General features: G+C 42.2%; 1 protein-coding gene across 1 annotated transcript in view; it reads right to left on the bottom strand.

The window, feature by feature from the left end:
- LOC101850511 overlaps positions 1-9,123 on the bottom strand; it is an 11,078-nt gene extending 1,955 nt beyond the window's left edge. Inside the window, exons 1-2 of the mRNA XM_013088105.2 lie at positions 6,282-9,123; positions 4,281-4,465 (exon numbers count right to left, since the gene is read on the bottom strand). Coding sequence (XP_012943559.1) covers positions 4,281-4,465; positions 6,282-9,111 — 3,015 coding nt within the window. The 5' untranslated portion in view covers positions 9,112-9,123. The remainder of the gene's footprint in view (positions 1-4,280; positions 4,466-6,281) is intronic.
- Between the last annotated feature and the right edge of the window lie 10,847 nt (positions 9,124-19,970).

Genomic DNA, 19,970 nt, shown 5'->3' with positions numbered 1-19,970 from the left:
GTGTGTGTGTGTGTGTGTGTGTGTGTGTGTGTGTGTGTGTGTGAAGGTTTGTGAGCGTGTGTATGTATGTTGGTGTGAGTGTGTGATGGTGCATGTGTGTGTTTGTGTTTTTGTGTGTGTTTGTGTGCATGTGTTTGCGTGTCGTGCGTATGATTGTGTATGTGTGTGTTTGAGTGTTTTTGTTTGTGTGTGTGTATGTGTATGTGCGCGTGATTGTGTGTTTGTGTGTGTGCGTGTTTATGTGTGTGTTTGTTTGTGTATGTGAATGTGTGTTTTTTTGTGTGTGTGTGATTGTGTTTGTGTGTTTTTGTTTGTGAGTGTGATTGTGTTTGAGTGGGTGATTGTGTTTGTGTGTTTGTGTGTGTGTGTGTGTGTGTGAGTGTGTGTGTGTGTGTGTGTGTGTGTGTGATTGTGTGTGTAAATGTTTATGTGTGTGTTTGTTTGAGTGTGTGTAAGTGTGTGTGTGTGTATGTGTGTGTTTGTGTGTGTAAGGGATTGTGTGTGTGTGTTTACGGGTGTGTTTGTTTGTGTATGTATGTGATTTGTGTGTGTATGATTGTGTGTTTGAGTGTGTGTGTGTGTGTTTGTGTGTGTTTGTGTGTGTTTGTTTGTTTGTGTGTGATTGTGTGTTTGTGTTTGTGTGTGTGTGTGTGATTATGTATGTGTTTGTGTGTGTGTGATTGTGTGTGTGAGTGTTTGTGTGTGTGTTTGTGTGTATATGATTGTGTGTTTGCATTTGTGTGTGTTTGTTTGTTTGTTTGTGTGTGTGTGTGTGTGTGTGTGTGTGTGTGTGTGTGTGTGTGTGTGTGTGTGTGTGTGTGTGTGTGTGTAAGGGGTGGAGAAAAAAAGAGGGGGTTGGGGAAGAGATTGGCAGCATGAAACTAGCAAAGTTTGGATTTAGCTTCGAGTATTTTCAACACCAATGTTTAATATTGTTTAGATCTACAGGTTTTCGGAAGCTTCCCACAGGTTTGTGTTTTTTTCAGCTCGAACAGAGGCAGTAGACTGGCGTCTGTGGTGTAGCAGTGAGGAGCTTTGCCATTGCACGCAGGAGACACTAGTTCGATTACCAAGTGGGGGGGCTTTATATCGATTGATACCTTAGAATTATAAAGTTCTACGTGACCTTTTTTAGCCGTCTCGAGTTACTAAGACCATGGGGTCAGAAACTAAAACACTCTATCTGTTCTGTCGTAAGATTATTCGGAGTCGTTATCAAGGTATTCAAACAACTGCACTCGCAAAATCTTGGAATATTGTTGTGAAACTCAACATATTTTTACGTTAACTTTCTCAAAACTACGTACTGAGCACATATAACTTTGCAGTTCTAGGGTAGAGGAGTATCTCGGTCTTTCTGCTGAGTGTTGTATCCCTCTCAGCCCGGATTGGCACTGACAGGCAGGGTCGAAAGCCCGCTAAATTGTGTCGATGGGGTGTAAAAACACCTCTTTCTTTTAAAAAAAGGAGAACATTGTACCTACATAATGTATTCTTTTCTTGGATTTTTTTCAACATGTCGAATTTGAATCTAAACAATGATATTAGCACATGCAACTGATACAATGAATTAAGAAATCGCAGTAACAAGCATTTGAAAATACAGGGTGATCCCCAAAAAATTAAAACTTTTTTTCTAAATATCTCGCACAAAATTTGTCCTAGAATGTTGTAATTTGAAACAGATTGCGATATACATATAGTTCATTCAAAAACATTTGCCTGACATAAAATTCACGAAGAAGAAACTTGTTTTCGAAAACGAAAATGGCTTTTATAAAAATCTCCTATTTTATGCAAAATGCACCAATTTAATTAAAAGAGCTTGTCAGGAAGGTCATGAAATGATTAGTTTGTTTTTTTCCTTTCCTTTTATTTTAAAAATCTAATCTTTCCATCCCTGTAACCTTTAAACAATATTTCTTTTCTACTACAGAGTTGAGAAAATATTATATATATTTTGGAATTCCGAGAACCAATGGTCTATATGTCCTCCTTTGGACTCCACACATTTTAATGCGTCGTTCGTAATGTTCAGTGGTGGCCAAACACAAGGATCCACTCAACCGTGAGTACTCAAAGCCAAAAAATACTGTACACCTTACAGCATGGAATTGTTTCTAGAGACAATAGGGAGGGGGTGAGGTTGCCCAAATTTAATAGACAGCATTTGTGGAGTTGATATAACCTGAGAGGTGATGGGCTTCGCCAAGGAACCAGACGTCACAGAGGAAATGTTCACGCTTTTCAAGAAGATTGAGGAATCAATGAACACATTGCTATCCTCCGATAGCTTGGCGAAGGGGAAAATGGTACAGTCGAAGATAAAGATCTACCTTGAGAATGCGCACCCTTGAGATGCAGGAAAGTCATTGCTGCAGACATCGTTACGGACAGAGTGTCTCATGGGGCTCATCTACTGAATTCTGCTCCCTGGTAACGCTAAAAGGGGTGCGAGCGGTGTGTGTTTGACCTGAAGTGGTCATTTTGTCAATGAATTTTTAGTTCTGATTTTCTACATGTCCTACCTGATGGACAATTTCCACCCTTGACACCAAAGAAGAACTTAATGGCACTTTAACATTATTTCCGTACCCTGTGCGAAATTTACGAAATGAGTTGGTGGCAGGGGCGAAGGCTGACTTGTTTGACAGGGTAATCAAAGTGAAATGGGACCAGATAGGGCCTGGAGATATCACACTCACACACGTCACAAGAATCTTACTGGCACTGGAGGCGGCAACTCTGAGTTGTGAATGAAAACAAATCCTGAATTCATGTTGTATGCTTGTTCAACCGCTAAAATAATCGGGAAAGTATTTCATTAAATATTTATTCTAACTAACCTTAAATTTAACTTTAGATTTGAACACACGAACACCAAGGAAAGAAGCTCAGATGTCAGCACTACAATGGCATGTTATACCAGACAGCCGAAACACTTTGGTAGATTTGGCTGTTTTTTGTCTAGCTTTTCGCGGCCAGGAGCCGCTGTCATAATTGAGGTCACGATCTGATTATAGGACGTTAAAAAGTCGAGGAAAAAAAACAAGCACTAGCAGTGTAGTAGCAGGCGTCAAAGGATTATTAGGAGTTAGTTCCCCTCACATCTGTGAGGTAGACTCGACCAGTGTAATAGTTCGCTTAGATAATCAGCGCGTCTGGGTGCTTATAACTGTGGCCCGAAAGGGGTGAACAAGGTATATGCGACAATGAAACAGTTCTGACTGCTATGCACATGTTCCCTTCAAATCCATTGGTTGACTCTTCCAGCCTCACTTTAAGCTTACTTAATCAAAGCTTGTGACTGCTTATGGAGTGGCCCGATAGGGGCGAACAGGCTATTTCTGTGGCAATGAAACGGTTTTGAAGGTTAGGCATAGTCTATTGTTCATTGGTGAATATGAACGTCTTTTTACATTTAATTTATGAGGTTTACGTCTATGGGTGAATTTGACTGCGACAATGTTTCAAAATTAGGAAGGGAAGCAGTGATTATTTGATTATATAGACGCTTCGCCCCTGGTTGGTGGTGAGGAAATGTTCAATCCAAAAACACTCTGCTCTTTACTAATCTTAACCATGATCTCAGTAGGCTGGAGAAAAACTATCTGCAAACTTCTGTTGGCCCGTTAGACTACTGTAGTTTGCAAATATGGCTCATTCGTTGGGATTTTTAGTGTTATGCCTAATGCGAACTAGAGCGTCATGCTACAAAAAATGGAGAAATAGCTGAAAATAGGTTGTATTTATGCGCTATGTACAGTAAAACATTGTGTGGATTTATCTAAAATGAATATCAGACAAATACCTTTGGATTTCCAAATGTTGTGTACAAATTTGAAACGCAAAACTTTAGTGTGGAGGAAAATATTATTTTAAAAAGTTGTACATTTAAAAAAATTGGATCACCCTGTATTGGGCAAAGCTCATTAGATATCTACGGTTGGCTGGCGATCAGGCAGGCAGAAGATGCAGCAGATTATGCAGTTAGAAGCCCCCCAAAGAACGTTTTCTGGTTGAACATTCCGAGTTTTGGAACCTCTGTCAAGATCCGAAGGGTTCAAACTGCATTAAACTACTGCTCCTCCTCCTGCTCCTCCTCTTCCTGCTCCTCCTCCTCCTCCTCTTACTACCACCACCACCACCACCACCACTACTACTACTACTACTACTACTACTACTACTACTACTACTACTACTACTACGCCACTGTTGCACCCTACGGCTGATCAGGGCTGATACTATTGTGTTACAAAGATCGACCACGGGAGACTGACCCCGTCAAAGGTGAGGAAGAGGTCAATCCTGGGGTCAGTGGCGTAGGGCAGCTCGAGGAAGCGGCTCCCGTGCAGGCCCATGTAGTAGAGGTAGCGCATCCGCCAGCCGTAGAGCTGAGCCACTCCCGTCAGAACCAGGGCGGACGTTAGAACCGCGAACAGGACTATCGTGGCCACAAACGTGTCTGGGGACCGGGGAGGGGGAGGGGGAAGGGGTAGGGAGGTACAGCAAAGTTAATGTATGTAGGTGCTTTTTTGATTTGTTTTTAGTAAGGCTTTACGGCGCTCGCAACTGCATTAGGTCATATGAGCGCCAAGGGGTGGATGTCAACAATGAGGCTTACACTGCTCACCTCGCTAGCCTCAACAGCATGAAGTCTGCTTAGATTATCAAGGCACCCAGGAAATAGCAGGTCACAAGAGAGTGACAAACATACAAAGGAAGTAGAGGAAAAATAACGACAGTAAGGATGGGGAAAGGGAAAGCAAGTTCCCCCTGCCTATGTTGTTCCACCACAGTATGAGCATGCCATTTGTAAATCAGCCCATTTTTACAATTTTACTGTGGATAAGAACAGGTTAATATCCCCCACTTGGGAATGGCCTAAAGACAATTCAATCAGTAGCACTGCCCTGAGGGTGGGTGGTATGTAGGTGTTTATGAACAACCCCTTGTTGTTGTTATTGTTGTTGTTGTTATTGTTGTTATTGTTGTTTTTGTTGTTGCTGTTGTCGCTGTTGTTGTTGTCGTTGTTGTTGTTGCTGTCATACACAAATCAGAGACACGAATTGGAGCACTACATAGCACATGTATACATCTTGCTGCTTGTCTTTTCAAGTTTTAGATGAAGGAAATACCATACGTATGAATAACGAAAGTTACGTTTCTTTTAGCAGCCCAAAAGGGTGTTTTGTCAAGCGTTCGGTCGAATGACCAAACTGCAAGTCCTCATTGAGTTATAGACGTGCTTGACACACAGGTACCATTAACAGCGGACCTAAGACAACATTCCCACACATTCAAATGCCCCGTGATCACCAGAACTTTAGCAATGCTCCTACACATTTTAAACCATCCCATACCCATTTTCATTTTTCACAGCATGTGTTGTTGTCTGCCTTTTTATGATTCAGTTGCAGAAAATTGAATTTCTAAAATCTGCTAGAAATAAATAGCAAAGTTTCTGCTTCTTATTTAAAGTGTCCCAGAACTGTGCCTCTTCAAGTGTTGTCCAGTGAACCGACTGCGCGGGTGGTTGGCGTGTGTTCTGGTGTGGTTTGCTCCTTCTTCCATATTAAACATATATTGTCCTTATCTCTCCTGCTTTTGTGTTAGTTACTTTCTTGTAATACCTGTAATCTTCGGCACTTATATGACCTTATTGTGTTGCAAGTTACGTAAAACCCTTAGTTAAATTAGACGAACCGACTGCGTGTCGTCAATGAACTAACTATCACACCACGGACTCCTTTCATGACTTGTTATAACATTCACATTAACTGTAATTGTCGTCAAATTATACTCCCTGGTCCGCAGAATCCAGATCATATCACAGAAAGCGAGCTACTTTGACTCTGCCTGTCACGGCCAGCCCGGATTGAGGCAGAGTCGGCATGTCCGAAGACAGACTGAGGTATTGGACAAGCTTTCTCCCCACACAGGAATTGAACTCGTTTCTTCTGCGTGCGAGAGTGACAAAACGTCTAACCGTTAACAATCACATTAAATGCCTAGGTCTCTGTCCTTTCAAGGTATCGTCAGTGTCATTGAATATTGTAGTGTGTCAAAATGTCAGAAAAAAAAAGTCAAGTAGGTTGTTAAGTTTGATCAGGCACATGGATTGACCTTAGACTTAAACCTCTTTTTCAAATAGTAACGAATTTAGACGAATGAAAGATGCTGTATTAACTTATGCTGAAATACAACCGTTTTTCAAAATTTTCCTGATAACCTCGTATTTCGAAACAGGAAAATAATGGAGGACAGCAATGACATACTACCTTGTGAATGGCAACCTTGCCGGATCAGCGCTTGGTCAGCACAGAAGTCAGGGAATTGTTTCAGCTTGTGTCTGTGCCACGCCTGTGGCATAGAGCAGCTGAGCTCGCTGGGATGTACAAATGCCTGGGGTTCGGAGCACAAGAATTGTAGAAACTCCAAGAACTGACAGGAACACGTCAACAGCTGGCCCCTCAAGTCCAGTTGAAATTTGTCAAACGACACAGCCTGAGTCCGCCGTAACAGACGTAGTTGATCAACAGAAGGGGCGGATAACCCGGGAAGCAAATTTTGGGACAGATTGAGCAGCAGCAGACGGGAAGAGTTGCTCAGATTGACTTCAAAAGTCTCCAAGAAGTTACGGGACAGATCCAGAAATCTTAGGTTGGCGTTCCTTGAGATAATGGCAGGGGGCAGAGCTGATATAAGATTTGATCTCATTTCTAAGCGCTCCAGTTTTTCCAAGTACGAGAAAATCCGCCCTTGTTTGTCCAGGTTGAGCACGTGTCCTAGGTAGTTACTGTTCATTAGAAATGTCGTGATGTTTGTGGAGCGGGAGAACAAATCTGGGTTCATAAGGCGAAGGTTATTATTAGAAACATCGAGATATTCAAGGTGGTCAAAGTTTATGAGCGGACCTCCCAGACAAGTGGCGTAGTTGGATGAGAAGTCGATAAGTTTCAATATGTTCGGAGTTTCAATTTTAAGTTCCGGAATCCGGTATGGCAAGTTCATTTGGCTCAAGTTAAGCACTTCTAATCTGGGAGGAAAAGGGAACGCTGCACTAAGAATCGTGACCTCATGGATCTCAGGGTTTTTCTTTACCATACGAGTCCAAGGTCCAGACGGTGTCCAGCTCTGTTCAACGTCTGAGAGTACACTGCGCTCGCGCGGAGTTTCGCGAAGTGAAGAGCTATTTTTATCCTCAACTGACGCATCCGTCATGTTGAATCGAGGACTCCGGGATGTACTGTAGTTTTTTCTTTCCCCGCCAACGGCGTCGTTACTGACCGGTAACTCCTCCCCTTGAGCCTTATCGACGTTTCTGCCGCTGTTTAGATCTCTGGGGTTTTCTGTGGGCAGACGTGTCTCGTAGGCTTCAAGCTCAGCGGCTGACACATCACTGGGTGTATTGGGGAAGCACTTCGATAGTTTCACTGTATTTGAATCCGTTGTATCGTTTCTCGCATGTTTCTGCGAATCTAACCCGCCCCAAGTGTCTTGAGTGTCATCTTGCTTATCTTTCAAACTTGAAACTGAGCTGACGTGTGTCTTTTCGTCATGAAAAGTGAACGGCGTCCTTGATGTTGGACAGTGACATCTGATTGGATTAGCCTGCTGTTGGTTAAACGGATATACCTGAACGTGAGGACATTTATACTGGCCGTTTGCCGATGTGGGAACTGCGTCACCATCCAGGGTCCCTTCTTCTATCCTGCCAGTCTGGGCCCAATGCTGGACGGGTTTGCTTGCATTATGTCTTTCATGAAAATGAAGCTGTGTGCTTAAGTCTAAGGTTTTCAAATTTTTCATACAGCCCAAAAAGAACAAAGCCCCGGCCGCTAGCAAATTGTTATGGGACAAATCCAACTCTTTGAGACCTGCAGGCAAGCAATTAAAAAACAAAGTGTCTAGAGAGTATATCTTGTTATGACTAAAAACCAATCGTGTTAATGGTGTATTGATCAAATTGATAAACAACTGACGGGGTACATGGTAGACTTTTTCGCCCTGCGGCACAATCCAAGGTAATGAAAGCTCTGTCAGGTTGGAGTTTGCCAAACTGGTTGTCGCGTTATAAATACCCTCAAATGTTAGGTATCTGTTCACACTTAAATCAAGAGAAACAATATTTTGAAGGGGCAGAAACAGTTCACGGGGAATGCTTTGTATACTACAAGACTTCATTCGAATTTGTAACGGAGAGGTTGTTGCATTTAAATGACTGAAAAGAGAAGGGTGCACATGGCCCAGTAAACTTGTGCCCTCTGAAAAAAGGAGACTGCTTAATTTTTCCAGGTTTCCAAAACCGGGACCAAACACCACATTTGGGAGTCCGTCTAGGTAAAGTTCCTCCAGATTCCCGAGACTTGATAAGGCTTCGCTGGGGTAATCGTACCTGACCGCATCGTCTCTGGGGTAATCGTACCTGACCACATCGTCCCTGGGGTAATCGTACCTGACCGTTCCGTCTTTAGGGTATTCGTTTCTGACCGTTCTGTCTTTGTGGTCGGACAAAAGGGCTTCGGGCTCATCAAATCGAGCACCGACAGGCTCCAGGAGACTGCCACTTTGACCGTTGCCGGTTGGTCCTTTGAACACACGATTCTCTAAATCACTCTTTGCTACGGCAGAGTCTCTGTCCTTCTCAGGTCGCCAACCAAGGTCACTATCATTCTTAGGTCTCAGGTTAAGGCCACTGTCCTTCTCAGGTTGCCGGTGAAGGCCCCTGTCCTCAGATCTCAGGTTAAAGTCACTGTCCTTCTTAGGGCGCTGATCAAGGTCCTTGTCCGTCTTTGGTCGCCCATCAACGTCACTGTCCGGTTCATGTCTCAGGTCAAGGTCACTGTCATGAAGAAAATGGAAGTCTGCGTCGTTATACTGACGAATTCGTTTCCGTCTAACTGTTGCATTGACGTGATCATTTTTCATTTCGGTATTGTCGTGAGTGTAAACCCTGCCCTCTGCACTCCTGTATAAATCCTCCAAACGGTTGTTATTATCAATGCGCAGATTTTTCAGTGCGCTGAGCCCCGAAAAAGCTCTTGCTCCGAATGTGGCATCGGTGTAGCTCAGCTCATTGGAGCTCAAATCTAGAACCTGAAGTGACATAAGACCGAAAAAAGTGTCGTTGACCAACCTTTGCAACCCACAGTTTGACACGTATAATTGTTTTAAGTTTGATAGACCATGGAAGTTGTAAGGCTTCAGTTTTAGCCGCTTATTTAATGAGAGGTCCAGTGTGGTTAGACCAGTAAAAGACTGGAATGCGCGATGATGAACATCGAAAATGTCATTTTCCGCCAGATTAAGAGCAGTCAGTTTTTCTAAAGGAGCGAAACAGGTCAGAGCTATTTCCGAGACTTGGTTTTGAGACAGATCCAGAATGCTCAGGTCCGGCGTCTGGCGGTAAGTTCTTGAGTCACGTTTTGTATCATGTTATCCCGGAGGATGAGCGTTACAACTGTGCTCGGAAGCAAGGGGTAGCTGTTCAAACCCAACCCAGTGCAGTCCACGAACGTGATAGCACCATCTGAGGTATCGTTACAGAAACAGCGAGGGGGACAACCCACCACGCCATAGCCCCAGGTTGTCTGTCGTAGACCGCTGGGATGAAAAGATCCGGGACCACCGCCCTCTGAGTGTGAGCTGTAGTTGTGTATGTCCTGCACCGCACCAGAAGTTGACCCATCAGAGAAGAACACCCCTGAGAGGCCTTGGGTCGGGTCGGAGTTCTGGAGCACCTCATTGAGGTCTTGAGGGGAAGAAAATCGAGCGCCGTGTTCCGTAAAGTCGGCAGAGCCATCGCACCCTTTGCACACCTTCGATTGAGAACTTGGGTTTTCCCGATCAACAAATCCTTCAGCTTTCTGAGTCGAGACGACATATTGGGTGTTTCCCCACAGGGCTTTCGAAAACCCGCTTTTTACCTTAGTATTATGTGAATGTGTGGGTGGGGGCGCAGAAAACAGCAAGGATGGCCTTGACCTTTCACGTTCAGGCACGTGATTGGTGACTTGTAGACCAGCCGTTTGATCCCGGGCTGGGGGTGTTTTCCGAGTGACGGCGCACAGGACCGTTAGAGAAATGAGCGCTTGTAGAAATAGCTGGAGGATGGTGGCTCGAAGAAACATTGGTAGGGCACGAGCTACAAAAAGTAAACAGAGAACTTAACCTTCTCTTAAAAGGAAGACAAACGTTTGAGATTTTGCGTTCACGCAGCTCTCGTTAGGAGCTCTCAAACACGTAAGACTGGAAGGGAAACAGTTGTGATAATTGTCGTTTCACTTTACAGTACTATCAACGTCGTCTTAACAAAGATGACATATCATTTTACAGTACCATCAATGTACAATGTACGTCATGGGAGGACAATTTCACGAGACACATAAACTATTTAAGGTCGTAGCTTACACAAATATATTAATATATATATATCCAGACCAACAACAGACCAAAGGCAAAGCTGCACCTCATCTTTACCACCAAACACAAATCATAAACACAGATATGTATATTTCACAGCACGCACGTTGTTGCATGCCCTCTAAACTTTCAGATAAAGAAAGCAGAGCTGACAAATCTGTATGAGTGACGAAATCAAGCTTCTAAATTCTGTGTTCAAAGTGTCATAACACATTCTGTGTTCAAAGTGTAATAACACAGCGAATCTTCAAGCGATGTCGCAGGACGCCCGTCCTCTCTGAGCTGAAGCTGTACCACACACGAGCAGATTCCCCAGCCAGCTGAAGCTGTACCACACACGAGCAGATTCCCCAGCCAGCTGAAGCTGTACCACACGTGAGCAGATTCCCCGGCTAGCTGAAGCTGTACCACACGTGAGCAGATTCCCCGGCTAGCTGAAGCTGTACTACACACGAGCCGATTTCTAAGCCAGTCTCGTCTTCACAAAAGAAACATTCCAGATACTTGAGTGACGTACTGGATTCGATAGGGATCTTCTTTCAGCTTTTATAGGCAGCAACAATCCTACAGGTACTTTTCGTCCCCTCGACACACTCGGAAGCCCTGATAAAAAGACAAATCATTAACACTTTTTCGTTAGTCTTATTGTGCGGTAAAATTTTTTGGGAACAACTTATCCTCAAATATTTCTTTAACGGACGAAACAATTTCACCCATACTTTGCACAGCAGTTTGTATCGATTTATCTTAACTGAATCATACTTTCCACAATAAACGGTGCAAGATTAAAAAACGTTTTTTCCCCATAAATTTAAATATAAAATACTATAAATCTCTGTCACGCGGAAAATGGGATTGTTCACAGCACTTCCCTCTTCTCACACACATTTGCTTACGAATATGGCCGACGTCACCGCTCACAAATGACACTTTTTAGAGGCAAACTCGTTACAAGATGGAAGTGTCTGCGTACTCCCCGATTGGGGTCTACGTAGTTATGGTGTCTAGGTGGACCCCAAAAATGTTGGATTGTGATTGGCTCGCTGACCGAGCGGTAGTTTACATTGGTTACAATGCAAGGGTGCTAGGCCTACTTACTGATCATCTCGATCTCGGGTAGTGATTGGATTTATCTTGTGTTACTATAATTAATTTATTTTAGCCTTGAGAGAGAGAGAGAGAGAGAGAGAGAGAGAGAGAGAGAGAGAGAGAGAGGAGGAGAGAGAGAGAGAGTATTTAATGAATAAATGTATCTAGACTCTAGATCTAGATTTTGTTGTGCACCCAGCCAAGAGTGTGTAGTTCGGTCTAGGATTTAGGTCATTTGCCCACCAGGCTACCACTAGATTTAGATTATCTACTTTCCGAACTGCACACTCTTGGCTGGGTGCACAACAAAATCTAGATCTAGATTCTATCGACACACCGCCCGAGATGATCAGTGTAGCCTTGCATTGTAACCAATGTAAACTACCGCTCGCCCAGCGAGCCAATTACAATCCAATATTTTTGGGGTCCACCTAGACTCCCTGACTACGTAGACCCCAATCGGGGAGTACGTAGACACTTCCTTACAAGGAAATACATTTTAAAGTGAGCACATTGTTGCACTAAATGTTCTCAAAACATGCGTTCAATAAGCACTATGCCGCGATTAGAACAAAACGAGGGACTTGCTTTTAAAAGCGATATTGCCCCACCTGTAAAACTTTAAAAATCTGTAGAAATAACTGCTTAGATTTTTTATTAGTATTTATTAAGGAATTTTCTAGGTAGAATACAGCTGATAGGACGTGTTTACAAAAATATTGGACAAATTAATACAAGTCATTGTGCAAAAGCTGGAGAGTCTATGTACGATAGTGTGGTAAATATTCAAAAAAAGATGCGCCACGAATTTATGACCGTACTATAGTGAGCATTTTTATGTCACAAGCAACGCAATAAAGAGGTCATATGAATGACGAAGAATAAAGGCGCTGCAAGAAAGTAACATACACAGAAAAAAAGGAGGAGAGATATAAGGACGAAAGATGTTTGGTGGAAAAGAAAAGGAGCAAACCACACCAGAGCACCCGCAACCACTGTAAACTGGTAAAAGTAACAGAAACATCCAAGAACAGACAACCGTCATTTACTGAAAAGACAAAGAAGGTAGGAGGTGGGGTGGGGTAGAGTGGGTGGTGGGTGTGAAGGAAGGTGTACTACTACTACTACTACTACTACTACTACTACTACTACTACTACTACTACTACTACTACTACTACTACTACTACTACTACTACTACTTACACATTAAAAGCATACACAAAACGCACTCACACACAACACGCTCACACACAACACTGACACACAACACACTCACACGCACACGAAACAAACAAAGAACAACAAACAATCCACATACAAAACTGAACAACAAATTAAAACCACCGCCAAAAATGAATTAGACATTTAACCAAGAAAATACAACTCAGATACAAAACAACTAGGAGCCGAGTCAAGTACAATGAGTCAATCAAGCTCAAGAAGTATTACACAATCCCGTGTAAAGGAGATTTTCCAAACATAAGTTGTCGTATGAGATTGAAAGTTCTGGATAGTACAAGTAACGGTTTGTTGCGGGCCGTGTCTACAACATACTACATGTTGTACATGGTGATCTGCGTATCGTTCGCAAATGACTATTTTACACCGAGAAAAATACATATGAAATACGATCTATCTGCATTTGTTTGACAAACTTTGACGTCCAATACATGTATTTCAAAAGTGCACAAAATTCAGATAGAACCCTTTTACTTGACCGTCGCAAAGTTGATGTCTGGCCGGTCTGACCCCCTTGAGGATAAGCTGAGTGAAAATACTTTCTCCGAGAAACAAAGGAAAAGATGGCGCACGATTTCCCGCATGAAGACAAGCTATGAACACCTACAAGGGTGGTCGCATATATTTTACTACAGTTCTATGTTGGTACCAAATGTTGTAAATAAACCGTTTAAAAAATAGCATAATCTTTTTGAGAATAGTTCTAATAGTACTTGTGAGTTAACATTAATCCGAAACGCTTATATTAATTTTGCATGTTTATTCACTTGTGGTTTGTGTTAAGATAATGGTATTGAAAATAATAATAATCATCATCATTCTTCTTGTTCTTTTTGTTCTTCTTGTTCTTGTTCTTCTTGTTCTTGTTCTTCTTGTTCTTGTTCTTCTTGTTCTTGCTCTTGTTCGATGACAGTGATGACAATAATATGCTCTTCTACCGTACAGTCTCCCCTCGATATGAGCCTACCTTTCCAAGCAGCATTGACAAAGTTCTTCTCGCCAACACACCATAGCACGGGTTTCAAAGCTTTCACCCGTGTCTTATCCCCATTTGGCTCTGTCTTATCGGAGACGGACTTATAAATTCGGGTGGTTCTGCCTCTCAAATAACCTAACAGTGTTGATAGGGCCGTTAAATTCATACACTTACTCACTTACCTGAGACGTATGACTTGGAGCGATTTCTCCTATAGCAAAATATAACACAGTGCACCCTTGTTGACATAATAATATTAGTATTGCTGCAAGGGCTGGCGTGTAACGACCTTGACAGAAACTGTTACACATTGCTGAACAACGAGACAAGCTTCGCTGAACAACCAAACAGCCAAGATAGACCCTTGATCGCAGGACAGCTAGGAGGTCATAAAACCGCCTGCCTAGCAGGAAAGACAAGGGACCGTAAATGTTAACCAGCAAGGAAGGACTACTAAAAATAGAACCGCCTGCTACGTAATCAAAGATCGTGGTAGATCTAGTGGAGAATCTTTGATGTTATTCTCCAGCCTGTAAAGCTAGCTGCAATGGCAGAAAAAGGCATTTAACACACACACACACACACACACACACACACACACACACACACACACACACACACACACACACACACACACACACACACACACACACACACACACACACACACACACACCTAGGGGGCTCGCGTACCCAGGGATTAAGGTGTTTGCCTCTATTCAAAGGTCTCAGTTTCGAATCCGGGTAGCGACGGAAAAATTTTCTACAAAAAAAATTGTTTCCTTTCACCTTCTTTCTTGCTCTCTGACAATGTTCTGTCGTTTGCTTTCGTCTCCACTTTCTTCCTCCAGCCCCTCACCTCCTTTGCCCCCTCCTCTGGGCTCCTGTTCTCTCTGCAGCACAGAATTCTACACTTATAGAAGCGGAACTCCCTCTTCGCGATCGCCGATTCGCTGTGAGGAATTGAAACTAAAACATGGCGGCCAGTTGAGGGCATCTTTGGCTGCGCCCAGAGACACTAAAATATAGAGACAGGAAACGAGGCCTCGCGGTCCGTGACAACAGTGCATTTGCGAACGTGACCGCTGAGACGCGAGCTAAAAATAACCAGGCGCGGTATCGACAGCGAAGCGCGTCGCGTCTAGCCTAGGCCTAGGCCTTATCGAAACGAAGCGCGTCGCGTCTAGCGAGGCTTAGGCCTAGCTTTCTGCGGCTTAGGCCTAGTGCAATCAGAGAACTGGCCAAGGTTGCATTTGTAAACAATGCCTCTACAATTCTATACTCTTCTGGTCTACAGAAAAGGTTACACATGTTGATGAAAACAGGACAACAGATTTTAAAATTGAATTCTAGATCTAGGCCAAGTTATAAAATAAGGTCGATCTAGCATAAAACCAAAACATGTCTTGATAATGTAGACCGGAAACTAGATCTAGAATCTACATCTAGATTATCTAGATCTAGATCTAGATCTAGATTCTAGAGATCTAATTATCTAGTCGACAGTGTCAGTAGTTACATAAGAAAAAAAGTCATCTAGACTTCTAGATTCTAGATCTATAAGTTTCCAGCATAATAAAAAATATGCCTGCCTTAGCCTAAATACACGCGTTGATCTAGATATCTAGCTTACAACATAAGCAGTTTAATTTAAGATAGCCTAATAAAGGTTAATACATTTTCACTTATTTTACTAATTAGTTACATAGCTCTGCATGGGGTCTGTGGGTAGGGAAGAGTTGGAGAGGAAAGAAAGAGAGCATGCAATAGCATATAGATCTATATGCCTAGGCAATAGTGAGAAAAGGCAACAGACTGTAGAAATAGAAAACAGATTTCGTTTTGTGTAGCCTAGGCTAGGCATATGGATAAAAACAGGAATACAGCAGGACATTGTCTTCTTAGATGTCAAGGGTTTTTTTTTCTTCCACTTTTAATTTCTTCTTCAAAACTCTCACATCACATTGCAGACACTATTAGATCTTTTGTCATGGACAGGACCTGTATCCTTTGGAACTGGCCTGGAGGGAACAATAATTATTTATTTTGGAGGGTTTGGAACAGTAAACAGCATGTCCACAGCATTCTGCACTAGAATTGTTCAAGATGCAGATTTCCAAAGGCAGTACGTACAGTTCAAATTGCTCAGCGCACAATGCATTTCCATGGTACACGTGTAGGTGACTTATGCTATTTTAAGAACCAAAGTCAGCCTTCCGATAATTCATAACCGATTTTTTTAAACATCAGAAATAAATTATAATTTTTTGGTAGGAGTGCGAAAAACTTAGATTGTAACACCGAGTTTTACAGTAGGCCTATACAAAAGACCGGTGCTCACAATAAATAATACACTGTGGTGGCCCATATTCTCACGTGTGCAGTTAGATTCTAAATATTGCAAAATTCATAGATCTATACATAGAATATAGGTCTACTCATTTAGTTTCATTTCATAAAAGAGAAATATAAGTGCTTGATTGATTAGATCTAACAGTTTTTAGTGAGTACATCTACTGGAGATTTTAAAACTATTTTTTTTTTTTGGATAGAGTTAAATGACATTCGTCCCACATCTAGTTTTCATACAATAAAGTTGAATCTTGCCTGGCAAATTTGGATTGGTTTAATTCTGATGAGAAGCTTGGATTTTAAAAAAAAATTAAATACTAAATACGTTTCACTACTCTATCTAGTCAGTTCTGCAGAGGTGGAGTCAAAGCGCCACATAGCCTACAGATGCAGTCTCAGGTCTACAGTGTGAGTGAGCGTGTGTGTGTGTGTGTGTATGTGTGTGTGTGTGTGTGTGTGTGTGTGTGTGTGTGTGTGTGTGTGTGTGTGTGTTGGGGGTCCCCCCCCCCCCAAATCAATATGAAGGCGATGATAATGTAATTTTTAACTTTTTAAAAATGGAACTTATCAGTCTCAAACTGATGAAGAAATAAAGGGGAACTCAGTGCTGGGTGATCCCCCAAAAAATTCTTTCAGATCACTTGAAACACTCTTTTTTGCGTGTTTTCTTTTCTTTTTTTTAGGAGGGGGGGGGGGGGGGGGGGGCTTTACTGCGCCTGCGACAGCATAGGTCTCATATGAACAGGCGGGGGGGGGGGGGGGGGGGGGGCAGAAAGTGAGGAGGAAAAACAGACGACAGAACTTAGAGCTGGGCGGTGAAAAGAGAAAACTTTAGAGAAGAAAAATGTCTGTCCCAGTCATGTTTCAAACCTATTGAATGAGAGGCAAACACTGTAACCCAGGCTCTAAACTCTATAGACCACGATCAGAGCCCCCCGAAAAATGTGTTTTATTCGCTAGCTATAGATCCTAGATCTAGATCTAGACTTAGTAAGGTTTAATTAACAATGTTTCGTCCTCCTGCCCATGCACTGGCATGACGTGACGAACTAGGCTAATCGACTGCACTGTCGCCTGTGCTGTGAAGAAGTAGAGGAAGGAGTGTAGTGGAGGCAAACATTATACATGTAATAGGTCTATGCTATGATAATAAGGCCCAAGGATAGATCTAGTAGGCCCTTACTTCTGCACCTAGACTCTAGATTCTAGATCTAGATCTAGATCTAGATTTAGTACTAATTGACCTGGACACTGATACTAGATCTACAATCTATTATCTAATTTAGATCTAGAGATCTAGATATCTATATCTATATCTAGAATCTAGATCTAGATATCTATATCTCTAGGATTCTAGGTCTAGAGTCTAGGTATTCTAGATCTAAAATCTAGATCTAGATCTAGATCTAGTTAGGCCTACACAAGAGAAAAACGATATTATGTAAGGTTAATGAAAAAGTACATGTGCAAATTCTTACATTTCAGGGTCCTTTAGAAAGCTAAAGAATGCTAGGTCTGGTATTTATGCGATCTTGAATTGTCACGGACGCAGACTGCCGCAGAACACCACTTACACTTGCGGGTGACTTGCGACTGCCGACAGCCGCCATTAGCTTTATTTACCGCGCCTCGTTTTACAATCAGCTGGTGACCTGGATACGCGAAAATAGGCTTCGTTTCCGCTCTCTATAATTAAATACTCTCTGCTGCGCCGCACAGCGAGGCTTCGCGCTGCTATGCACGCTGATGCTAGTGGTAGGGCTGGGAAGACACATTACATCAGTATTTTAAAACTTTCTTCGAAGAGGAAATAAAGTGAAATAGTCTAGTACATTTTTATTGCCAACAATATGTCATAATTGGCAATGTTACAATGTTTTTGTACTTGTATTGTTGGTTTGTTGGGTTTTTTAAAATGATGGGATGGGATCTAGATCTAGATCTACTAAAGATCTTCACAGTCACAATACACTTGATAATAACACTAGATCTAATTATGAACATTAATTCTGTTGGCAAAATATCTAGATATAGTCTTGATTAGTACTAGATCTACGATAAGGGGACGCTGACAGTAACATGTTCACTACAATAATATTTTCATTACACTTAAGGCCATCCAAAGCAAGCAAAAAAGAACAATATAAGCCTTTTCTCCAATTTACTAGAAAGAGATCAATAAATTGAGCTTATATTGAGGAAATGTATTATTTTTCACTTTAAGAATTCATCTCTGTGTTTGCATCAGTAGTGTGTATAACAACATGCTTTGTTTAAAGCACGTGCGAGTCTAACAAATACAAGAGATTGGGGAATGTGTCGGTTGCACATAGAATACATAGGCCTATTGTACATGCTGCCAAAAACACAAAAATGCAGAAAAGGCCTCAAAATATTGGTTTACACATAAAAGCCAATAATGCAAAAAAAAAAAGTAAACAAGAGTGGAACTGGCATATGTTTCCTGAATATATGTTCAAAGTCATTTTCTGTGTGTTAGGGAGTGTGATCTCTAATGCATGAATGATAGGCTCATTCAGATGTGATAATGAAGAAACTTGTGTCTACAGTCACAACAGAAAGAGTTCCATGGCGAGTGATCACTGGTCAAGGATTTCAGAGCTGTGTGCATTTTGAGAAAAATGTATCCCCATACCCTGGATCACATGTCGAGGGGATGGGCTTGGCTTGTCCCCCCTGTAATCCTCGCACACAGTAAACAAACACATATTTTTGAACACGAATAAGAAAAAATAAGTGGTCTCTTGTTACCGATCAAATTGAAGTCCTGTTTCAATTCAATTAATTGATAAAAGTGCGTATCGCAATGCGTTGGCCACCCCTGCCCTATAGGCCTAGGCTATTTAGTAAATACATTCGTCAGACCTGGAATCTTTAATGCCCGCACACAGTAAACAAACACACCTTTTTGAACACGTATAAGAAAAAATAAGTGTTGTCTTGTTACGGATCAAATCGAAGTCCTGTTACAATTCAATTAATTGATAAAAGCGTGTATCGCAAGGCATCGGCTAACCCAGCACTATTACGCTATTTCATAAATACATTCGTCAGATCTCGAAAGGTGCACAGTGAATTCTCTAACTCAAAATTACAAACTGGACAGTAAATGTTCCACTTTTCACTCGTTTGTAAAAGCCGCTCTTGCTTTAAAAGCTATAGGGTTACTTCCGAAAACGATAAATCGTGCCCTCAAGCCGCCATTGTTTTCGGTCTTCAATTCCTCACAGGTCACGTGGTACAGTTCCCGTTCTATAAGTGTAGAATTCTGTGCTCTGCAGCTAGACGGTCATATAATCAGGCCACCTGCGCGCTACTGACCTAGATTCCTTGTGGGCTGACACACCCGTGTAGTAGGCCCACAACCTTGTAGATCATTAGTAGTGATAAGCCTACGCAGGGTGCGGCGGTCAGTTTGAATTGTTGTTTGCTCATGCTTTGACATTGGATTATTTCTGCCTAATGCAGTTTGCTTTTCAAGTCATCTGGATTATGTGAATATTTTCTACATCAGTGTGTGTGTTGAGGAACAGATTTATGATCGCCTAGCTCTGCAGCCTTTCTCCTGCTACTCTTTGCCACCTTACTGCAGTCTTTCAGCCACACCAGTGATCTTATGGTAAGAAAGATCTACACCTCGCCTTCTCGGAAAATCTCGTAGTTCCCGTGTGCAAGTTGCGCACGTTTAAGACCCCTTGGTGGTCCAAAATCGATAAGAGTAGGCTTCGGCCGCCACCCGGGCAAAATTCAAAACTTCCTACCAACTGAAAAAGTTTGGTGTGTCCCGCGCGCTCATATACTCATAATAAAATGACCTTATGTAGTTGCGAGCGCAGTAAAACACTTACAACCCCCCCCAACAATCGAA

Source organism: Aplysia californica, unplaced genomic scaffold (genome assembly GCF_000002075.1).
Source record: "Aplysia californica isolate F4 #8 unplaced genomic scaffold, AplCal3.0 scaffold00686, whole genome shotgun sequence".
NCBI lineage: Eukaryota > Metazoa > Mollusca > Gastropoda > Aplysiida > Aplysiidae > Aplysia > Aplysia californica.
Note: the sequence above shows the minus strand (reverse complement) of the source record. Positions and strands in the feature narration are given on the sequence as shown.